Source organism: Ovis aries, chromosome 18 (assembly GCF_016772045.2).
Source record: "Ovis aries strain OAR_USU_Benz2616 breed Rambouillet chromosome 18, ARS-UI_Ramb_v3.0, whole genome shotgun sequence".
In the NCBI taxonomy this organism is placed as follows: Eukaryota; Metazoa; Chordata; class Mammalia; order Artiodactyla; family Bovidae; genus Ovis; species Ovis aries.
In genome coordinates this window covers 62,589,557-62,610,877 of record NC_056071.1, presented here as the reverse complement: position 1 = coordinate 62,610,877, position 21,321 = coordinate 62,589,557, and the positions used below count along the sequence as shown (strand labels likewise).

General features: G+C 45.8%; 1 protein-coding gene across 11 annotated transcripts in view; it reads right to left on the bottom strand.

Annotated features, from left to right (window-relative positions):
* The window catches only part of EVL (Enah/Vasp-like), a 144,254-nt gene extending 124,429 nt beyond the window's left edge, over nucleotides 1-19,825 (bottom strand). For all 11 annotated transcript variants that reach the window (XR_006056917.2, XR_006056918.2, XR_006056919.2 and 8 more), the window contains exon 1: nucleotides 19,297-19,825. Coding sequence is in view for 1 of the 11 variants with exons in the window: in XM_042235484.2 (XP_042091418.1) it covers nucleotides 19,297-19,301 (5 nt within the window). In the remaining 10 variants the exon portion in view is untranslated. The remainder of the gene's footprint in view (nucleotides 1-19,296) is intronic.
* Nucleotides 19,826-21,321: the final 1,496 nt, after the last annotated feature.

Below are 21,321 nucleotides of genomic sequence, written 5' to 3'. Positions count from 1 at the left end.
AGAAAGACGTATTTATTAAAAAAAAAAAAAAAAAAAAGGGTTTAGCTTCAACATTTAAGGTCATAATCTAAAAGTTGACTTCTGTATACGGAAGTAGGGGATTCAACTTCTGTATGTTGATAATCAGGTGTCCCAGCATTTGCTGAAAGGCTGTTTTCCCCCTTGAATTTTCTTGGCATGTTTGTCAAAAACCAGCTGCTCATAAAGACAGCAGTAGTGGGTCTCGGTTTAGGCTCACCGAGTGTGAGGCACCTGCGCTCTAGCTTCTTGGCGGTAAGCTACGTGTGGCCAATCATGGCTTCCACCCACAGCCCAGCAGTCGGCACCAGGGACTCGATACACCCAGAGAGCGGTCCTGTCCGCCTGCGTGGTCCCCCGTGATGCGGCCTGCCGCACCACCCACGGGTGCAGCCACCCTGGGGCGCCGCGCTCTCCCCAGGTGGCTCTCTCTGCTGCTGCTTTTCTAGCTGGAGTCGTCTTCAGTGTCCTGCTCACACTCACAGTGACATAGATCCAGGAGGGCGCGTCCCTTCTTCCTAGGATAGGAGTCCCTAGAGACGCTCAGGCAGAAATCTCAGCGGGGACAAGAAAGCGTACATTTGATTTTCATCTGTGTACAGGCACAGAGGCTCCAAGTGTGGTGTTTCTGTTTTGTATCAAGGGTTTCAACTGAGTGCCAGGCCCAACATTTTTCTGTGTTCAGGCTAATGCTAGAGAATTTAAATTTTTAAATGCTAATAATGTCCCTTGTGGCTCAGCTGGTAAAGAATCCGCCTGCAATTCAGGAGACCTGGGTTCGATCTCTGGATTGGGACGATCCCCTGGAGAGGGGAAAGGCTACCCACTTCAGTATTCTGGCCTGGAGAATTCCATGGATGGTCCATGGGGTCTCAAAGAGTCTGACACGACTAAGGGACTTTCACTAATGACATCAGTGGGTCAGAGCTCAGTGAAAGGGAAGCCCTCAAAAGGACCACTAATTAGAGATAAATCATGAATAACTTGAAGAACTGAGGACATTAAACTAAATTAATGAAAGACGTCCTGCAGACCATTGTCTTCAAGCGATAATAAAGCGGTACAAAGAACCGCAAAAGGGAAGAACCAACACAGAGGATGAAAGACCCTAGTCAAGCCCATTACAAATGCAATAAATGAATAAATAAACACTGCGTTGACCAGACCTGTTTTCTGGCACTTTCACCTCAGATGCCCCATCCCCCTCTTCCTGGCTACATCGTAACACACAAGGCCCAACTCTCAATGCCTGATCCCTAGTGCTTTTCAAGTACTCAAAATCTACCTTTCAAGTAAATTTTTAAGCAGATATGCTACACAAAAATAGATAAAGAGTAGTTATGTATTTATAAGAGAGGTCTATACTTTTAAAAAAAAAACCTCACATTTACTGCAGTAATAAATTTAAAATTCTGAAGTATTTTTAAAGTAGTCACATTTAGGGAACTGCCTGACTGTACAATGGTTAGAACTTGGTACCGTACCTGACTGCTGGGGGCCCAGGTTCAATCCTTGGTTGGGAAACCTAAGATACCACAAGCTGTGTGGTGTGGCCAAGAAAAGGGTATTCACATTTACTGAAATTATGTTTCCATTAAGTGTTTAACATCAGCTCTACCATGTACAATAACATCCATGTGTGTTCACATTGCCTAAGCCAAGCTCAACAATGTACATGTCTCTCAAAGGTAAAAACAAGAATCAAAATACTGACCTCCAGGGGCTCTTCTAGTTCTAAGATCTAAATGCCTATGATTATTATTCTAATTTCTCTCCTGTCCTTATCTCAAAGCTACATAGTAGGGGATTAAGCAAAGATGATTCAGTTCAGTTGCTCAGTCATGTCCAACTCTTTGCAACACCATGAATCACAGCACATCAGGCCTCCCTGTCCATCACCAACTCCCGGAGTTCACTCAGACTCACGTCCATCGAGTCCGTGATGCCATCCAGCCATCTCATCCTCTGTCGTCCCCTTCTCCTCCTGCCCCCAATCCCTCCCAGCATGAGAGTCTTTTCCAATGAGTCAACTCTTCGCATGAGGTGGCCAAAGTACTGGAGTCTCAGCTTTAGCATCATTCCTTCCAAAGAAATCCCAGGACTGATCTCCTTTAGGATGGACTGGTTGGATCTCCTTGCAGTCCAAGGGACTCTCAAGAGTCTTCTCCAACACCACAGTTCAAAAGCATCAATTCTTCGGTGCTCAGCTTTCTTCAGAGTCTAACTCTCACATCCATACATGACTAATGGAAAAACCATAGCCTTGACTAGACGGACCTTTGTTGGTAAAGTAATGTCTCAACCATGCAAATATGCCCAAGGACAACTGGCAGCCACACACAGCCACACTTGTTCACACTGGCCTGCCACTGACAACTATAAACACTCTTGTCCAGGAGTCTGAGTTAGCCTCTAAGCTGAAATGACCATGGTGAACAAGGAAAGGTTAAACACAACTTATCTCCTTAGATATACTAATCACATTTCTTTTAAAATCCAAGTCTGATTATTTTATTATGTCTGTTTTCCCTTCGTTTTGGGTTAAGTCTTCTCGTATATCTGATATTTCTTGATTGAATCCCAGTCACTGCGTATGAGAAGTGCACAGATAATTCCAGGCTCCTACAGGATTTGCTTTTGTTTCTGACATGCAGGTAGGTCAGAGGCACAAGCTACTCCAGACCATCTTAGTCCACTTAGGCACAGAGATGAGACAAAGCAGTGCTCCAGCTCCTGAGAGGGCCAGTCTGTGTCCAGTTCACTCTTGTCCCCAAGAAGAGCCCTTAGGAAAACTGGGGTGTTTATTAGGGCTTCTCCTCCTCAGCAAGGGTGTGCACCAACTTTTAAAAAAATTTCCAGTCCCATGAACCTGCCTAAAGCTGTAATCATCTTCTCAGTTGACACTTTCAGCACTGACAATTGCTTCAAGAAAAGAAATGGTGCCAAATGTAGGGTTACCTGACATCTCTACCTACACCTCGGCTCTGAAAATTCCTTCTGCCTTGTGGTTCTCCTATGCCCTCAAACTGACAATTCTTTCTCAACTTTTCACCTTGTCTTGTTCTTAGTAGGTCTTAGGCCCAAGTGATCCGATAGAACACCGCCAGAAGTGGAATCCCCAATCTAGTACAAAAGCCTTGTTCAAAACTGAACCAGACGGCAACTCTCTAACATAAAATACTCATCGTGTAATTCGAGTCTTCTCTAGTTGACTTCTACAACTTCTGCAGTTCTGAAATTTGAGTTTTTCCCAGGGAACTAACCAAATCAGGCGATGAAGCAATCTGGAGTGTGAGAAAACAGAGCTGGCACTGCTGTTTACTAACAGAAAACTATAAAGCCCTAATTAAAACAAAGCATCAATCAAAACTAATTTAATCAAGCCCTGTAATCTGAAATCTAACAGGCCTCGCGGCTGGAATGGGAGGCATGGAGCTCCCTTCAAAAAATGAGACCGCTAGAACCTAGGTGCAGTAAACCCCTAGACCTGGAGCCCAACACACAACAGACACACGGGAAAGCCGGTCCGTGGGCCCTTGCTCCTCCTCCCCGCCCCTCCTTGATCCCCACCGATAGGCGGGCGGACACTGAACACAGGCTGAAATTTCAGCACAGTCCAATTCTCTCACTACAAAGTCTAAGGCTCATTCTCAAGTTTCTGCTGTACTGAACAGGAGGAACTGGGATTGAGGTCATAAAAATGAACTCGTGAACCATAGAGCAAATGCTCTTGCCTACTTTGGCCTGTAACTAAAGAGGAAACCATGGGTGAAGAAGAGTGAAAAAATAAGAAAAATGAGCTTCATGTCCCTGGCTCAGATGGTAAAGAATCTGCCTGCAATGCAGGAGACCTAGGTTCAATCCTTGGGGTGGGAAGATCCCCTGGAAGAGGGCTTGACAATCCACTCCAGTATTCTTGGCTGGAGAATCCGCATGGACAGAGGAGCCTGGCGGGCTACAGTCCATGGGGCTGCAAAGAGCCGGACACTACCAAGCAACTCAGCACACAATCTATGTGGCCTAGGCAAGGCCTCTGGAGTCTGAGAAATGGGCTATTTCTCATCTGAGACATAGGGGGCTCATGCGCCAGTCAACAAACATTTACTGAGCATGTGCTACCTTTCAGAGAAACCAGACCCAGTCTTGATCTCAGGACTAGATCAGCACTTCTCAACTCTGGCTGCATATTTAACTAGAGATTTTAAATAAAGTAAAAACAACAAAACACTTTATTTCAGATTAATGGACTCTAAGGCAGGGCCCTCGCACTGGAAGGGGGGGTGGGGAAGAAGGCCTTTTCAACTGTTTCTGATGCCCAGTGAGGGTTAAAAACCACTGGACTTAGAGAATTTCTAAGTTTCTGAATCTAATTTTCTATGGTTTGACAAATGAGTATTTTTTACAGGTAAAACCCTCCAAAATAAGCCAGCTTCACTCACACTTTGGAGAGAGGGTGACTGAGGTGAAGGGTGCCTTGACTGTGCTGACAATCCTATCCTGAGGGGTCACACTGACTGTTGAGTGTCCTCCAGCCTCACAGATGCCTCCTCGGATGCATATTCAAAAGCCAAACATATCACGCTACAAGTGAGAACTTGTCCCAGGGGGCATTCAGATGCCTGAATCAGACCATTCTGGACTTGTTCCTTTGGCTTAAAGCACTATTTAGCCATGACTTTTGTCACATCTGTTTAACACGAGCGCTATTAATTGATCATTTTCTTTAAAATCAACTCGCTAAAGCAGTAAGAGAGGATTAGCCCTCCTAAATATTAAAACAAATGATAGAGCCTCTTTAATCAAATGAGATATTGGCACACAAATAAATACAGACCAACGGAACCTAAGATTGAGGGCAGGAGAAGAAGGGGACGACAGAAGATGAGATGGTTGGATGGCATCACCGACTCAATGGACATGGCTTTGGGTGGACTCCGAGAGTTGGTGATGGACAGGGAGGCCTGGCGTGCTGCGGTTCATGGGATGGCAAAGAGTTGGACACAACTGAGCAACTGAACTGAAACGGAACATAACAGAAACTCCAGAAATGGGTCAAACTGATTAAATATGACAAAGGACAGAATCTAAAAACACTGGGAGAAAATGGAATTTTTAATAAGCCGTACTGAGATAACTGAAAAATGAGATGGAAAAGGCTAAAATTGGATCTGGCTCTCAAACCTATATATTCAATTCCAAGCGGATCAAAGACGTAAAAGTTTTAAAAGAAAACAGAAATGATACAGGCACTAGAAAAAAAAAAACACAGGTGAATTCAACCTGGGGACGTAGAAAACTTTCTAGCCATGACTGAAAATCAAGACGCAGTAAAGCAAAAAAAAAACTAAAAAAGAAATACCCACAAAGTCACATGCGTTAAGCACCTCGCGTCGGCATCATTTCAGCTCCTCCCGCCTTAACTGTTTTTATTCCGGCCATCCCTGAGGCAACCAGTTTTGCCTGGGCGCAGGCCTGTGTCCAGTGCCTGCCTGGGGGTTGGGTGGGGGGGTCTGCTGTGGCCCCAGAGAGCTGCCATCCATGTGTGCCCTCTCGGGATCCACTGAGAGCACCAGCAGGGGCAATATACGGCATGTGGGCCACTCCTTTGCCAAATGAAGACGGGACCTAATGGATCTATCACCCTTCTTCCCCCAAATATCAGTCCTATGCCCTCCTCCAAACACACACGAGCCTTCATCTTGGGTAGTTTTCTAAAGAACCCAGTTAAAATACCACTAATACCACTAGTCTGATGCAGAGCTTTCCTGGTGGCTCAGATGGTAAAGCATCTACCTACAATGCGGGAGACCCGGGTTCGATTCCTGGGTTGGGAAGATCTCCTGGAGAAGGATATGGCAACCCACTCCAGTATTCTTGCCTGGAGAATCCCACAGACGGAGGAGCATGGTAGGCTACAGGCCATGGGGTCACAAAGAGTCAGACACGACTGAGCGAGCTTCACAATCGTATGCGGTGATTTTTTCCTAATACACATAGAAATAAACATTTAATTATTAAAATTTAAAAACCATTCATCAGAAGGATCATTAATTCCCTCCCCTTTAAGCATGGGCTATGCAACAGTACTGGGCTTCCCTGGTGGCTCAGTGGTAAAGAGTTCAGGAGATGCACGTTCGACCTCTGGGTCAGGAAGATCCCCTGGAATAGGAAACGGCAACCCACTCCAGTATTCTTGTCTGGGAAATCCCATGGACAGAGGAGCCTGGTGGGCTACAGTCCCTGGGGTTGCAAAAGTCAGACACGACTTGGTGAATGAACAACGACAACGTGGACAAGGACTGTTTTGAAAAGACCACAGCATTAAAAGGGGAATGCGAGAATAACTTTACAAGGATGAAACCTGACGAACGCCGCTTCAGCCAGGTGATCAAGGCCAACATCCACAGTGATAAAGCTCGCTGCAGGTACGCACCCTCTGTAATGGAATGGAATGTCACTCTCTCCATGATCTTCCCGCCCCAAACTAACAACCCCAGGCTGACCACGAGCAAACATGAAACAAATCCCAACAGAAGGGCATCCTGCAACCTATCTAAGTAAGTACATCTCAAAATAGCCAAGATCATCAAAAAATAGAGACAATCTGAAGAATTATCACAACCAAGGAGCCTAAGGAGATTTAAGAACTAAATGTGATGTGGTATTCAGGATCAGAACATGGAAGAGAAAAAGGACATTAGGTCCAACAAACTATGGACTCCAGCTATTAATACTGTTATCAATAGTAGTTCACTAAATACAACAAATGGACCATGTAAGATGCTAACCGTGGAAACGGTACCAGTGGAGATATGTGTATGGGAACTCTCCGTACTCTCTGCTTATTTTTCCGTAAGTCTAAAGTTGCTTTAACACGTAAATTCTATTAATAAAAAGAAAAAAAAAAAGGCTTATGAAAAGCATTCCTCCGTCCCCAGCAATGGGGCCTGGGGGTCTGCATTTTGGAAGGACACATGGTGATTCCTACGCACATTAAAGTCTGAGAAGCACCAGGGACACTGAGAGTCACAGTGTTCTTACAAAGAAAAAAAAAAAAAACAACAGGAAAAAAGAACCCACCACACATCAATAAACAAAGCCTGCCTCCTGGCAGTGGTATGGAAACGCACCATATCAGCACTGTCACCCCAGGAATTCATCAAGCACATAGTGAACGTTTTCATCTTGCATGCCAGCATCTCCCATTTGGGAGCTGCCTGGAATGTTGTACTTGGAAGGACCCATGACATGGAAGAAGGAATGTCATGATTTATTGCCCATTTCGGGTACAAGTGGCAGCATCGATTTTCATGAAGCATCTACCAAGCACCAGGCACACTGCTAGGCTCTTGGGACCCAACAGAGATCGAAATAGGTGTAACTCTCGATGAGGCTTGGGCCGAGAAAGTTAAGTATAATAATTATGAAAAGAGTAACAGCAGAGGAAATATGGAATCCCACAGAGCAAACAAGAAAGGGCCCTCAGTCAGGGTAGGGGTCAAGGACTGCCTCCCTGAGGAAGTGACACTGCAGCTAAGATTTGAAGTCTAGGCACCAAGCAAGCTGAAGACGAAAAGGAAGCAGCTGACCTCAGGTTAACTCGTGAGCTGGTCCCTCAGACCTCTGCTTATTTAAGGATCCTTTGAGAGAGAATGGGAACTAGATGACAGAGACAGACACAGTGCGGGGAGCCAGCGTGACGAACCCCGCCCATGGCAAAGGTCATGAGGAAGGAGGCTTCAGCATACGCAAAGGAGGATTGAGCCTCAGGAAACCCCCTGTTCCAGAGCACCTACCCCCAAACCAGAGTCTACCTACTTTACTGTTTCACGCTTTCACCTATACCTCTGACTTTATGGGGGGCTGACCCCCATTACCTCTCTCTGAGAAGGTGTTAACTTACAGCTCCAAGTCAATAAAAATTCTTGGGCGTGACAAGGGTGTTTCAACTTACGAACTCCTCTGAAGGTTATCTAGCCTGCCAATACAGGTTCATCCGGCCACATGTGATTGTTTATAGCCTCCCAATCATGAGAGTTCTGAATGCAGAGTTCCAAAGAATAGCAAGAAGAGATAAGAAAGCCTCTTCAGTGATCAATGCAAAGAAATAGAGGAAAACAACAGAATGGAAAAGACCAGAGATGTCTTCAAGAAAATTAGAGATACCAAGGGAACATTTCATGCAAAGATGGGCTCGATAAAGGACAGAAATGATATGGACCTAACACAAGCAGAAGATATTAAGAAGAGATGGCAAGAATACACAGAAGAACTGTACAAAAAAGATCTTCATGACCCAGATAATCATGATGATGTGATCACTCATCTAGAGCCAGACATCCTGGAATGTGAAGTCAAGTGGGCCTTAGAAAGCATCACTATGAACAAAGCTAGTGGAGGTGATGGAATTCCAGTTGAGCTGTTTCAAATCCTGAAAGATGATGCTGTGAAAGTGCTGCACTCAATATGCCAGCATATTTGGAAAACTCAGCAGTGGCCACTGGACTGGAAAAGGTCAGTTTTCATTCCAATCCCAAAGAAAGGCAATGCCAAAGAATACTCAAACTATCGCACAACTGCACTCATCTCACATGCTAGTAAAGTAATGCTCAAAATTCTCCAAGCCAGGCTTCAGCAATACGTGAACCGTGAACTCCCTGATGTTCAAGCTGGTTTTAGAAGAGGCAGAGGAACCAGAGATCAAATTGCCAACATCTGCTGGATCATGGAAAAAGCAAGAGAGTTCCAGAAAACATCTATTTCTGCTTTATTGACTATGCTAAAGCCTTTGACTGTGTGGACCACATTAAACTGTGGAAAATTCTCAAAGAGATGGGAATACCAGACCACCTGACCTGCCTCTTGAGAAACCTGTATGCAGGTCAGGAAGCAACAGTTAGAACTGGACATGGAACAACACACTGGTTCCAAACAAGAAAACGAGTACATCAAGGCTGTATATTGTCACCTTGCTTATTTAACTTCTATGCAGAGTACATCATGAGAAATGCTGGACTGGAAGAAACACAAGCTGGAATCAAGATTGCCGGGAGAAATATCAATAACCTCAGATATGCAGATGACACCATCCTTATGGCAGAAAGTGAAGAGGAGCTAAAAAGCCTCTTGATGAAAGTGAAAGAGGAGAGTGAAAAAGTTGGCTTAAAGCTCAACATTCAGAAAACGAAGATCATGGCATCCGGTCCCATCACTTCATGGGAAATAGATGGGAAACAGTGGAAACAGTGTCAGACTTTATTTTTTGGGGCTCCAAAATCACTGCAGATGGTGACTGCAGCCATGAAATTAAAAGACGCTTACTCCTTGCAAGAAAAGTTATGACCAACCTAGATAGCATATTCAAAAGCAGAGACATTACTTTGCCGACTAAGGTCCGTCTAGTCAAGGCTATGGTTTTTCCTGTGGTCACGTATGGATGTGAGAGTTGGACTGTGAAGAAGGCTGAGGGCCAAAGAATTGATGCTTTTGAACTGTGGTGTTGGAGAAGACTCTTGAGAGTTCCTTGGAGTGCAAGGAGATCAACCCTGGGATTTCTTTGGAAGGAATGATGCTAAAGCTGAAACTCCAGTACTTTGGCCACCTCATGTGAAGAGTTGACTCATTGGAAAAGACCCTGATGCTGGGAGGGATTGGGGGCAGGAGAAGGGGACGACAGAGGATGAGATGGCTGGTTGGTATCACGGACTCGATGGACGTGAGTCTGAGTGAACTCCGGGAGTTGGTGATGGACAGGGAGGCCTGGCGTGCTGCGGTTCATGGGGTCACAGAGTCGGACACGACTGAGCGACTGAACTGAACTGAACTGAATCATGAGAGGGACGAGATGTTTTAGACTTACTAAAGGCAGATTCTTTTGGGAAGCTAGAAATTATTAGTATAGTGGGTTGGTTAGGAATTATATTGGTGAAGGGTTTTTCATTTGTTGTGCCAATAATTGCTGCTAATTCCCTGCCCTGGGTGTGACAAGGGTGTCTCAGGTCAAACCTCTCTGCAGGCAAACTAGCTTATGTGACAAGATTATCCATACTCCACATGATTGTTTACTACCTCTCAACCTTAAACAGCACAGAGAGTTTGGAGTATCTTGAAAGTCTTAATTAGCATAGGGCTTTTCTCATTGTGGAGTCAATTATTGCCGCCAGGCCTCCATATCCTTAGGCACCTGGGAATATATTAATGTATTTGGAATATAGAAAAGGAAATATAGTAGTTTTTGATGTTAGCAATACTAGACCTTTTGAGTTAATGAATTTTCTCTTTTGTTATAGATCACTGTACTTTGTTATAAATCAGTGTCCTTGCTATGCAAAAATGTAACTTTATCACTATCTTAAGACTAAATAGATCTTAAGGGGAATATTGGTGAAGGGTTTTCATTTGTTGGGCTGATGTTCGCTGCTTAATCTCCATATTCCCTGCCCTTATAATGAATATAACTAGCATATAGGAGAAGTATTAACCTTTAAGATTGATCATGTTAACCTTAGGTTAAATAAATTCCTGTCTTAGTTGTACCCCACTACACCCTCACCCTATAGGAATACAACTTTATTTAGAGGGTGGTGCCTGGTTTAAGAAAAAAACACCCTTGGAAAAATAAGTTTTTTGGTTACCAGAAAGAAAGGATCATAAAATGTCAGCAGGCCTCATGGCCAGAAGATGATGTAAAACCCCTAAGACCTTTTTCTATACATTTGTGTGAAGCACCTGATTTTGATAAAGGTCAGGACTGCTGACTGCCGCGTGATTCTGTATTCATCCCTATGTATAACAAAAAGTATATAAGCAAACCTGAAAAATAAAGAAATGGGATCAGTTTCTGGAAAGACTGATTCCATGTCGCTTCTTTCTTGCTCTCTGTCTTTCTGGCTGAATTCCCATCTGGTATGTGGGTACTCACCAAGCCTGCTAATTTTGCCTGGGCTTCTAAGATCGGACCGGGGAGGCCTCAGTGCCTCCTCTCCTTTAGGAGAACGGAAAGACGTCTGTGGCCTACGTAGGTGGTGATTGGTATTCCACGTAAACCAAGTTATTCAGCCTCTTTTTCTCCACTAATTTTCCTACTACACTATCCGTTTCTAATCTCTCTATATATCTGTAATTAAATAAGTTTTTTCCTAGGACGCCGATTCCGTCCCCACCTTCAAATTACCCTAGATCCGCAGGGGCTGGACCCCGGCAACACAGCTCCACAGAGAGCCCAGGATGGAGCACAGCGCCCAGAGTGTGAGGTGCCGGAAGCTGCACAGGGCGCGCACCCGGGAAATATGTGTGGCAAGGGGAAGGCTGCAGAAGGTAAGAGGCTCCCCGAGCCGGCCCTGTAAGGGACAGTGTCCATCTCTGAGACACTCAGGACACGCGTCCCAGTGGCTCCCACTGTGCTTCCTGCCACCACGTCTGTCAATTCCACAGTCAACTGCTCAGCTGCAGTAACTATTTCTGCATCTAAATTTTCTTAGTACAATCATCTTCTCTACCCCAAAATAACATGCCTGTTTTGTCTTTATTTCAGTAGTTATATTTTGTGTCTTTTATAGAGAATGTCCCTGAATCATTTTTAGAAGCTAAAGTATCAAAGCAACTGTGGTTTCTAAAGCAAAAAGTCATCACCTATGGTAGATAAAGTTAGGCAGCAATCTGACAAAAGGGCAGAAAATCTGAAATCAGAAAACTGTCCCAGATCGTCCAGGATTTATCTTCCTCACAGACATAACAAGGTGAGCTGGGGGAGGTAAACAGCTAACTTTTATTGAACATCATACACTGAGAACTTTTTATGTATTATTGTTTGAGCCTTGCAAACCTAAGAAGGAAGCAGGATTATCCTCATTTATAGTTGAGAAAAGTGGAGGGTCATAAAGGTTAAGCAATTTGCACCAAGTTAGTCAGCTGGTAAAGAGTGGCTCTGGGGCAGAATCCAGGTCTATTAGACTCTAAAACCCAGGCTGCTTAGAATACGAGGGACAAAAGGTGGCCTAAATCAATATCAAAAAAAAGTTCATTCACATTCCTAGTTTAAGTCCAAACCCAAGAATAGATGTCTTTCACACAGCCTTAAAGACAAAGACAGATAATCCATCTTCATACACAGTTGTTTCAGGGGACTCAGGACCAGGGCTCCCCCCACTGGCGAACAGGTGCAACCACACCATTTATTTCTAATTCCTTTTCTAATCCTCAAACTTCTGGGGAGAGGAACCTCCAAGTTAAGACCAGGAATATAAACTTCCTTTCATTAACATTATCTTTCTCTCTTTCCTGCTTAAAATTTACATTCTCATATATATATCAACAGATTTTGGTGCCAGTAATACTATTTTGCTACCTTATTTTAAGGAAATAATCAGAGATGCACTCTAAGACTTAACATGCAGTCATTATCATGTTGTTTACAATGACGATATTCTAAAAAGAAGCCAACTGTCCCAAACTTGGGGTACTGGTAAATAAATTATGGTATATCATCTGAAACACTGTTATTCAGCCATTTTACATGTTTTCAAAGAACATTCATAAAAAAGGGGAAATGCATACATGTTGACTGCAAAAATGCCCAATACAAATACACAGTACACTATCAATTTTGTGAAAATGTCACTCTCACACATGGAAAAGATAAAGGAACTATACCCCGTGTTTAATGGGTTATCCTTCCTTCAATAGTAGGATCAATGCTGATTCTTATTGTCTTCTTTATACTTTCTATGTTTTCAAATTCTCCACATTCAATATAATTGCATTTAAAAAATATATTTATTTGGCTGTGCCGGGTCTTAGCTGCACGTGGTGTCTGGGATCTAGTTCGCTGATCAGAGATTGAACCCGGGTGCCCTGCATTGTGAACACAGAATCTCAGCCACTACACCACCACGGAAGTCCCACTTAGAGCAGAAAAAATGAGAACTGCTGCTAGAAGTCATTTCTGTAAGGTCTTCTCCATTCAGGATGGGAAAAGAAAACAGCGGTTCGCTGAGGGGACCACTGTCCTTCCCAGCTCGCCCAGCTGCAAGCTGGAGGCCCTCTTCTTTAAGTTGTTATTGCACTACCCTAGCACTTGTGATCCTCAATTAACAACCAACAGTCATCAAGCTTACAGTCTACTGCAAGGTTCAAACTTGGCAGACGACAGATTCCCTTTAGAGGGAAAAAAATCTTGTGAAACAGTGCTGGTTTACTTTATTTTCATGTAGCTTATTCGGGTGCAACTTAAAAAACTAAGTTGAAAATTTCTTGTATTTATATGACTAGATACAAACAAAACTGCCAAACCAGCAAAATTCAAGATGACATTACTTCCAATAAAAAGATGACATTGCTTATATTAAAAATCATACAGCATGCTTGGGGCTGGTGCATGGGGATGACCCACAGAGATGTTATGGGGAGGGAGGTGGGAGGGGGTGCATGTTTGGGAACGCATATAAGAATTAAAGATTTTAAAATTAAAAAAATAAAAACTAAAATAAATAAATAAATAAATAAAAATCATCACTCAGGGACTTCTCTGGCAGTCCAGTGGTTAAGACTCTGAGTTTCCACTGCAGGGGGCGCGAGTTCAATTCCTGATAAGGGAAGTAAGATCTCACATGCTGCACAGCCAAAATGTAAGTACTTAAAAAAAAAAATTTACCCACAAGATATATATGGTAATGACACAGGTCTAAAAATAAGCAGACAGGACGAGAGAGAAGAGCCAAAGATACGCACACAGCGGCGCCATGGCTCCACAGCTGGTCTCCCTAGACGACTTCCAGAGACACCTGGAGGTGTGCTGTCTATTCCGCAGCAGCGAGCTCAGAGACGTGCCTGGACTTCCGTGTGTTAGCCAGTGCAGACTCACTGTGATACGAAGACCATGTTTGTGCCTGCACACGCACACACACACACACACACACAGCTGGCCCTGGTGATGAGAGGCTGATACACAGCTGGCCCTGGTGATGAGACACACACACACACCCTGGCCCTGGTGATGACAGGCTGACACACACACACACAGCTGGCCCTGGTGATGAGAGGCTCACACACACACAGAGCTGGCTCTGGTGATGAGAGGGAAAATGTTCACAGAAGAGAATCTTCCCAAGAGATAAATGATTAAAGTATATAAACAAAAATATTTTGAATACTGTATATGTGGGTGTCTTGTTTTTAGTATAAAAAGGATTCAGAAAGGGGTCCATAAGGGTCTATAAATCTTTTAGGGATGGGAACTATTTGGGGGAGGGGGTTTGGTTCCTTCTTCCCATCGAACCCAGTACCAATGAGAAGGCCTCCAAAGATGACTTCTGAATAAAGATATGAGAATACATAAGGTCTGTTAGAAAAAAAGAAATAAGAATTCAGGCAACAGTCTAGAAAATTAAGAAAAACTCAATGTACTAAGTCACTTCAGTCGTGTCTGACTCTTTGCAACCCTACAGACCTGCCAGGCTCCCCTGTCCATGGAACTCTCCAGGTAAGAATACTAGAGTGGGTTGCCGTGCCCTCCTCCAGAGGATTTCCCTGACCCAAGGATCAAACGCACGTCTCTTATATCTCCTGCACTGACAGGTGGGTTTCTACCACCAGTGCCACCTGAGAAGCCCAAGAAAAAACTCAGCCACAGCTTTAATCATCCAAGTCGTCTAATTCAACAGAACTTTTTACTACAAAATGTGGACATGTGCCTCAGACGTTCAGTTTATTTGTTAGAATGCATCCCCAGCCCTATGCCTTTCTAAGACACTCCTGGATAGGGCCAGTTCAGAGGTTTCATTTCTGACCCTTTTCAATCTATGCACTCCCATGAGATTATCTAGCAAGAAAAATATGATATTTTCATTTTAAAAATTTCAGCATTGAACAAAAGGATTTTCACAGGTGAGTGATACTGCTTATAAATATCTAAATTAAATAAGTTGACAACAAAGGTAAAGAAAAGAACACCCCTCGACTCATTTAGGTCCATTTGCAAAAGCCTAGTATTTGAGGTACATGTAAATACACACGTATGGATGTTTAACTACAAACAGCCTGCAACAGAGAACCATGTCAAACTGTTAGCAGCATTTTAAAAGAAAAAAAAAAATCCATAAAGAAAAAGGGTAAAAAAAAAAAAAAAAAGAAAAAGGGTAACTGGATGACTCATTTTGGAAAAAGTATTTAAAAACTTTCACTTCTATATCCATGACTTGTCATCTGATCCCCCAAAATGGGATCTGAGAACTCTATTATAGATCAAAAACTAAAATGTTCTAGTCAAGTGGATTTATCAAACAATGAAGGAAATCAAGACAGAAAAAAGAAATGAATATTAAAAGAGAGAAAAAGCAACTGCTTCCTTTGCTTTACAGTAATGATCTACCATTTTTTCCAATTAATTACTTGCTAAAAGGAAATAAAGATTTATTCTTAAAGCTAAGCGTATTTCACAAAATGAAATGCTCTAATATAGTTATAACACAAGAAAATACGTGGTGGTATTCTCCATAGCTTCTGTAACCTGATAGTTTAAGTCTCCTCCAAAACTGGATGCTGACTCAAACTGTCCCTAATATCAGGGACTTTTTTCGTGCGTGCTGTTTCTTCAGTCACGTCTGACTCTGCAACTCCATGGACTACAGCCCACCAGGCTCCTCTTCGGAGAAGGCAATGGCACCCCACTCCAGTACTCTTGCCTGGAAAATCCCATGGACGGAAGAGCCTGGTAGGCTGCAGTCCAAGGGGTCGCTGTGAGTCGGACACAACTGAGTGACTTCCCTTTCACTTTTCACTTTCAGGCATTGGAGAAGGAAATGGCAACCCACTCCAGTGTTCTTGCCTGGAGAATCCCAGGGACAGGGGAGCCTAGCGGGCTGCCGTCTATGGGGTCGCACAGAGTCAGACACGACTGAACCAACTTAGCAGCAGCAGCAGGCTCCTCTGTCCATGTGATTTTCCAGGCAAGAGTACTGGAGTGGGTAGCCATTTCCTCCTCCAGGGATCTTCCCACTCCAGGGACTGAACTCCAGTCTCTTAGGTCTCCTGCACTGGCAGGTGGGTCCTTTACTACTAGCAGCCCCATATCAGGGACTATTACTTCCAGTAAACATGAACTTAGAAAACTGAGAACAATCCTCCAGCTGGAAAGAACTAGACAAGCAGGGGGGAAATAGAGTAAAAATCTGCCTGGAGGCTTGAAGGAAGAAGGGACATCAGATGCTCAGGGAGATGAGATCAGAACTTGGGGCTACTTTTCCTTGGGGGTGTTTGCCAACTCTAGGGGGAATCCTAAAAGCATGGCGTTGGGTTGGGGGATAACAGGGCTAGAGAAGAGATGAGCACTAGCACTAAAGGCCAACAGAACAGGTAGAAACATCCCGATCCTTGAGGCTGCATCGAAGAGACTCCAGGTTATACGTGCCCCGTTTCTCTGGCAAAAGCAAATGTGAATTATCTCTGGAAGAGAAAAACATCGTCTTGGGCAAATGACTTTCTACAATTTGGCAAATCTGATGTCCAGCAGAATTAAAACAAATTAAAAAGCAAAAACAATTAGACACATAAGGAGACAAGACAATATGAATGACAAACAAGGAAAACAGACTTTGGAAATGACTTACAAATACTGCCATAATGGGATAAACTTCAAGCATTATGCATACTATGTTCAAGGAGTTGAAAGACAATACTGATAATTTTGGCAGATAGCTGGAAACTACAAAGAAACTATAAAAAGAAACCCAAATCGAAATTAAAGAACCAAAAACCATAGAATAACTGAAATTAAAAACTCAAGTGATAGGAAAAAGAAGAGAGGGGAGATCCAGAGTGAAGGAAAAAGAGGCAGAAAACAGAAGGAAGGTTAAGAGACACAGAAGATACAGTGAAATAGTCTAACGCGCATAATTGTAGTGCTAGAAGGAAAGGAGAGAGAGAATGGGAGAGAAGCAAAATATGCAGTCCCAATGGCACAAGACTTCCAAAAACTAATGAAAGACATGAAGCCAAAGATTCAAGAAGCCCTAAGTTATGTTCATCTTAAAAAAAAAAAAAAAAAAAATCCATACAGCAAAGAAAATACTGCTGAAAACCAAAGACAGAGAACACTTCACAAGCAGCCAGATGAACTTCCCAGGTGGTCCAGTGGCTAAGACTCCAGCTCCCAGTGTGGGGTGCCCAGGTTTGATCCCTGGTCAGAGAACTGGATCCCACATGCCACAACAAAGAGCTCTGCATGCTGCGAGCATGCCTCAGCTAAGACCCAGTAAAGCCAAATAAATAAATCTTTTTTAAAATTAGTAAGTTTTAAAAAAATTTAAATGGAGAAAAAATTACTTTCAAAGAACGACAGACAAATGACTTCTCAACAGAAAACAATCGATGTTAGAAACCATGAGGTATCTTTGAGGTGTTAGAAGAAAATAATGTCAAACCAAGAATTTTACTACTACTGAAAAGACCCTTCTAAAATGGAGGAAACTGTTCTAAAATTAGACTGTGGCAATGGTTTCCTAAGTCTGTGAAAATACTGCGTGTGTGTATATGAAAATACTAAAAATTACCCAACTGTATACTTTAAATGGGTATATTTTAAGATATGGGAATGATATCTCAAGAAATGTTTTTCAATGAAGAATAAATAAGGAAATCTGTGAACACTAAGAATTTGTCACCACAGACTTGCACTAAAGAAATTCTAAAGGGAATTCCTCAGATGGAAAGAAATGATTCCAAATGGAAGACTGGAAGATGACGAAGGTGGCACAGCAAAGCGATGGGGAAAAGATGATGTTTTTTTATAAACAGTGCGGAATAAATGGTTCTGGTAAAAAAGAAAAATTTGACCCCCTTTTCACAAGTTACACAAAAGTCACTTCCAAGTGGACTGTGGATCTTGTACTTTGAAAGGCAGGGCAGTAAGATGTTACAGGAAACTATCTTCTTGACTTTGACAGAGAACTCCCACAGATTAGGAAGAAAAAGATGTGTAAACCCCAAAGACTTCTGAACAGATGCTTCGTAAAAGATATCAAATAAACATAAAAAGATGTTCGGCCTCATCTGTCTGCAACAAACCATAATCCAAAACCACACTGGGACACCTCACCAGGCTGCCTGCACAATCACCAGGATGGCTAAAATTGAAGACTGACAATACCACGTGCTGACAAGGAAGCAGAGCACAAGAAGTCTCATACCCTTGCTGGAAGGAGTGTAAACCAGTACAGGCACTTCAGAAATTTGGTGTTACCTCTCAAAGTTGGAAGATACAGGTATCTTCTGACCCAGAAGTTCTACTGCTCAGACGGTGAAGAATCAGCCTACGATGCAGGAGACCCTGGTTTGATCCCTGGGTTGGGAAGATCCCCTGGAGAAGGGAATGGCAACCCACTCCAGTACACTTGCCTGGAGAATCCCAAAGACAGAGGAGCCTGGCAGGCTACAGTCCATAGAATCGCAGAGTCGGACACGACTGAGCGGCTGACGTTTAAGAAACAAATGTCCTCAAATAGCGGAATGATTAAGATGTAGTATCTTCATATAATGGAATACGACAGATTAATAAAAATGAGCAGCAGTTGAAGTAAAGGATGCATTTCAGAAACACCTTGAGTGAAAGAAGCCAGACACACAAAAGACTATATATTGCATGAGTATTTCATTTATATAAAGATCACAAAACGGGCAAAAACGAAAGACACTATAGTGTTTATGGGATATTATGTTTGGAAGGTACACTTACACAGACAAAAGGCAAGGAAGTGATTATCCGCACAAGTCAGCTGACCTCTGGAGAAAGAGAATTTCGAGTTCCTGGTGCTGGCAATGTTTTTTTCTCGAACTGATAACCATCAATCCCCCCTGGCTGGGTAATGAACCACGGAATGGTACGTTGTGGGTCTTGCACTTTAGTGGCGTGCAAGAAGAAAGGAAATGGGGACGAGAAAAAGGGAGCAGAGGCAGGCGAGCAGCTCCAGGTGGAAGGACACGACCCCTTAACGTGCGAGCTCGGGGCGGCGGCACAGGGCGGCCGAGGCCGAGGGCACGAAGTCCGGGGGAGGGCGGCCAGAGTGCGGGTGCTGCTCGCGGCCGGGCGCGGCCACACACGCCCGCGGGGTCGCCTCCCCACCGGGCCCCCAGCCCCCCGCGAGCTGCACAGGCGGGCGCCGCCCGCGTCGACTCCCCCAGACCCTCCCAGCGTCCCCGAAGGCCCCCCACCGCCGGTGCTCCTGAGGCCCTCCCCGCGCTCCGCACGCCGCCCGCCGGGTCGCCCCACGCGCCAGCCAGACTCACCTCATTGTCGCTGCCGGGGCGGGCGGGCGCGCGGGCCGGGGGGCGCGGCGCGGGGCGCGGGGCGTTAGCGGGGCAGCCGGCCCCGGGCGCGGCGGCTCCGCGTCTCGCTGGGCTGCGGGGGGCAGCGGGGGCTCATCTTCTCCGTGCGGGCGTCCGGGCCGCTAGCTGCGGGGACGGGCTGAGGCGGCGGCGCCTGACAGCCGGGCCCCGGCCCCTGCCATCTTGGCGGGCGCGTGCCCGGGCCGCTGTGTGCGCGCGCCGCCGGGGGTTAGGGGGAAGGGGAGAGCGCCGTCCGGGTCCCGCCGGCCCGGGGGGAGCGCGCGCGCCCGCCCGAGACTCGGGGCGCAGTCCCCGGGCGGGCGCGGGCGTCTGCGACGCCGTCGACGGAGAGACGGGCAGGCGCGCGGGTGCGCGCGCGCGCGCGCGGGCGAACTCAGCCCAGGAGTCGAGACTGAGGGGAAAGCGCGCGCGACGGCCCAAGCACCACACAAAAGGCGCGGGGCCCCAGAGCCCGCGCCTCCGGCAGAACGGAGCCCGAGGCTGCGAGGGGCGGCGCGGGGCCTAGGGGGCGGGACTTGAGGCGAGGCCCGGCCTGGAGGGGCGGGGCTTCGAAGGAACAGAGCCTTCGAGCGGCGAGAAGGAGCTCGGTAGTGACCTGACCGGGACGGGCGGATGTGGCGGGGGCGGGGCTTAGAAGAACGCGCGAGCCTTGAGAGGCGGGACCGAGGAGGAGGGCCGGGGCGGGCTTAGGGGGCGGGCCGGGGCGGGCTTAGAGGGCGGGGATAGGGAGCAAGGCCTGGCCGCGAGGGGCGGGGCTTAGGGCGAGGCCTGATTGTGAGGGGCGGGGCTTCGAAGAAATGGTGCCTTGAGCGGCGAGAAGGAGCTCGGTAGGGGCCTGGCCGGGATGGGTGGATGTGGCGGGGGCGGGGCTTAGAAGTAAGCGTGAGCCTTGAGAGGCGGGGCTGAGGAGGAGGGCCGGGGCTAAAGTGGGCGGGGCGGCCGCGCGGCACCTGGAGCGCGGCGCCCCCTCCCTGCGCCCGGCGCCTCCCCCAACCACAAAGGAAGCGTAGAGCTTCGGCGTCCTTGGCCTTGGTGGGAGAATTCCATCTTCTCCGCGCCCTGCGGTGGGCTCCGCCTGCTCGAAGCCAGTGAGCCACCTGGATTCTCAGGGCGTCGAACGACCTCCTGTCTTTGTAAATACAGAGTCAAGGCTGGGATGGGGAGTCGTAGCTTGGAGCCAGTATCAACAACAGCTGAAGGATCTCAATCCATAAAGCCCCACCTGGCGCCCCCAAACCAAACACTTGAGAACAATCACATCGGCTGCGCTAGGTTGTCCAGGTTTTCTCTGACTGTTAAATCCCCAGCCCTTCCTGAAGGTTAGCCATTCTCGTTGCTGGAAGTACTAAACCCTCCAAGTCTGACTTTCTGCATCTAATTAGACACCATGCGTTGCGCTTTCGCACTATCGCCACTAATGCTCCCATTCTCCTCTCACAGCAACAATGAAATTTGTCTTCTAAACAATTGCATCCGAGCAAGAGCACGTGAAACGTTTAGCGGTGTCTGGCATGCATTAGGAGGGCAGCAAAGGGGTCGCTATTTACCCCTGGCTGGCAGTGAGGACCGAGTGGTTTTGCCCAAGATACAGGAAGTAGTGGCGCCAGTTCTCAAGCTAAGGTTTTTTTTGATTCAGAATCCCAGTGCCTGTCCATTCTCATCTGCTTCGTCCATTCTCATCTGCTGTGGTGATTGTCCCCTCCCTCAGCATCCACCTGTACTCAGACTTCTTAACCCTTGGCCGTCACACCTCCACTTTCCTTCCCCCATTTGTTTGAGCCGATGTCTTCAGACTCAAAGTGCACCTTGGTCCTCCACAGTTCTGTCTGAGCCTCAGAGATTTTAAGCCCTTCCTAACCTTATTTGTGTCTCTCTTACTGGGGCCAAGACTGGCTATAGAAGAGACTTATTAGACCCTAAAAATTCCTAAATGGACAAGCCCCAGGTCCCCTGGAGATGTCCCAG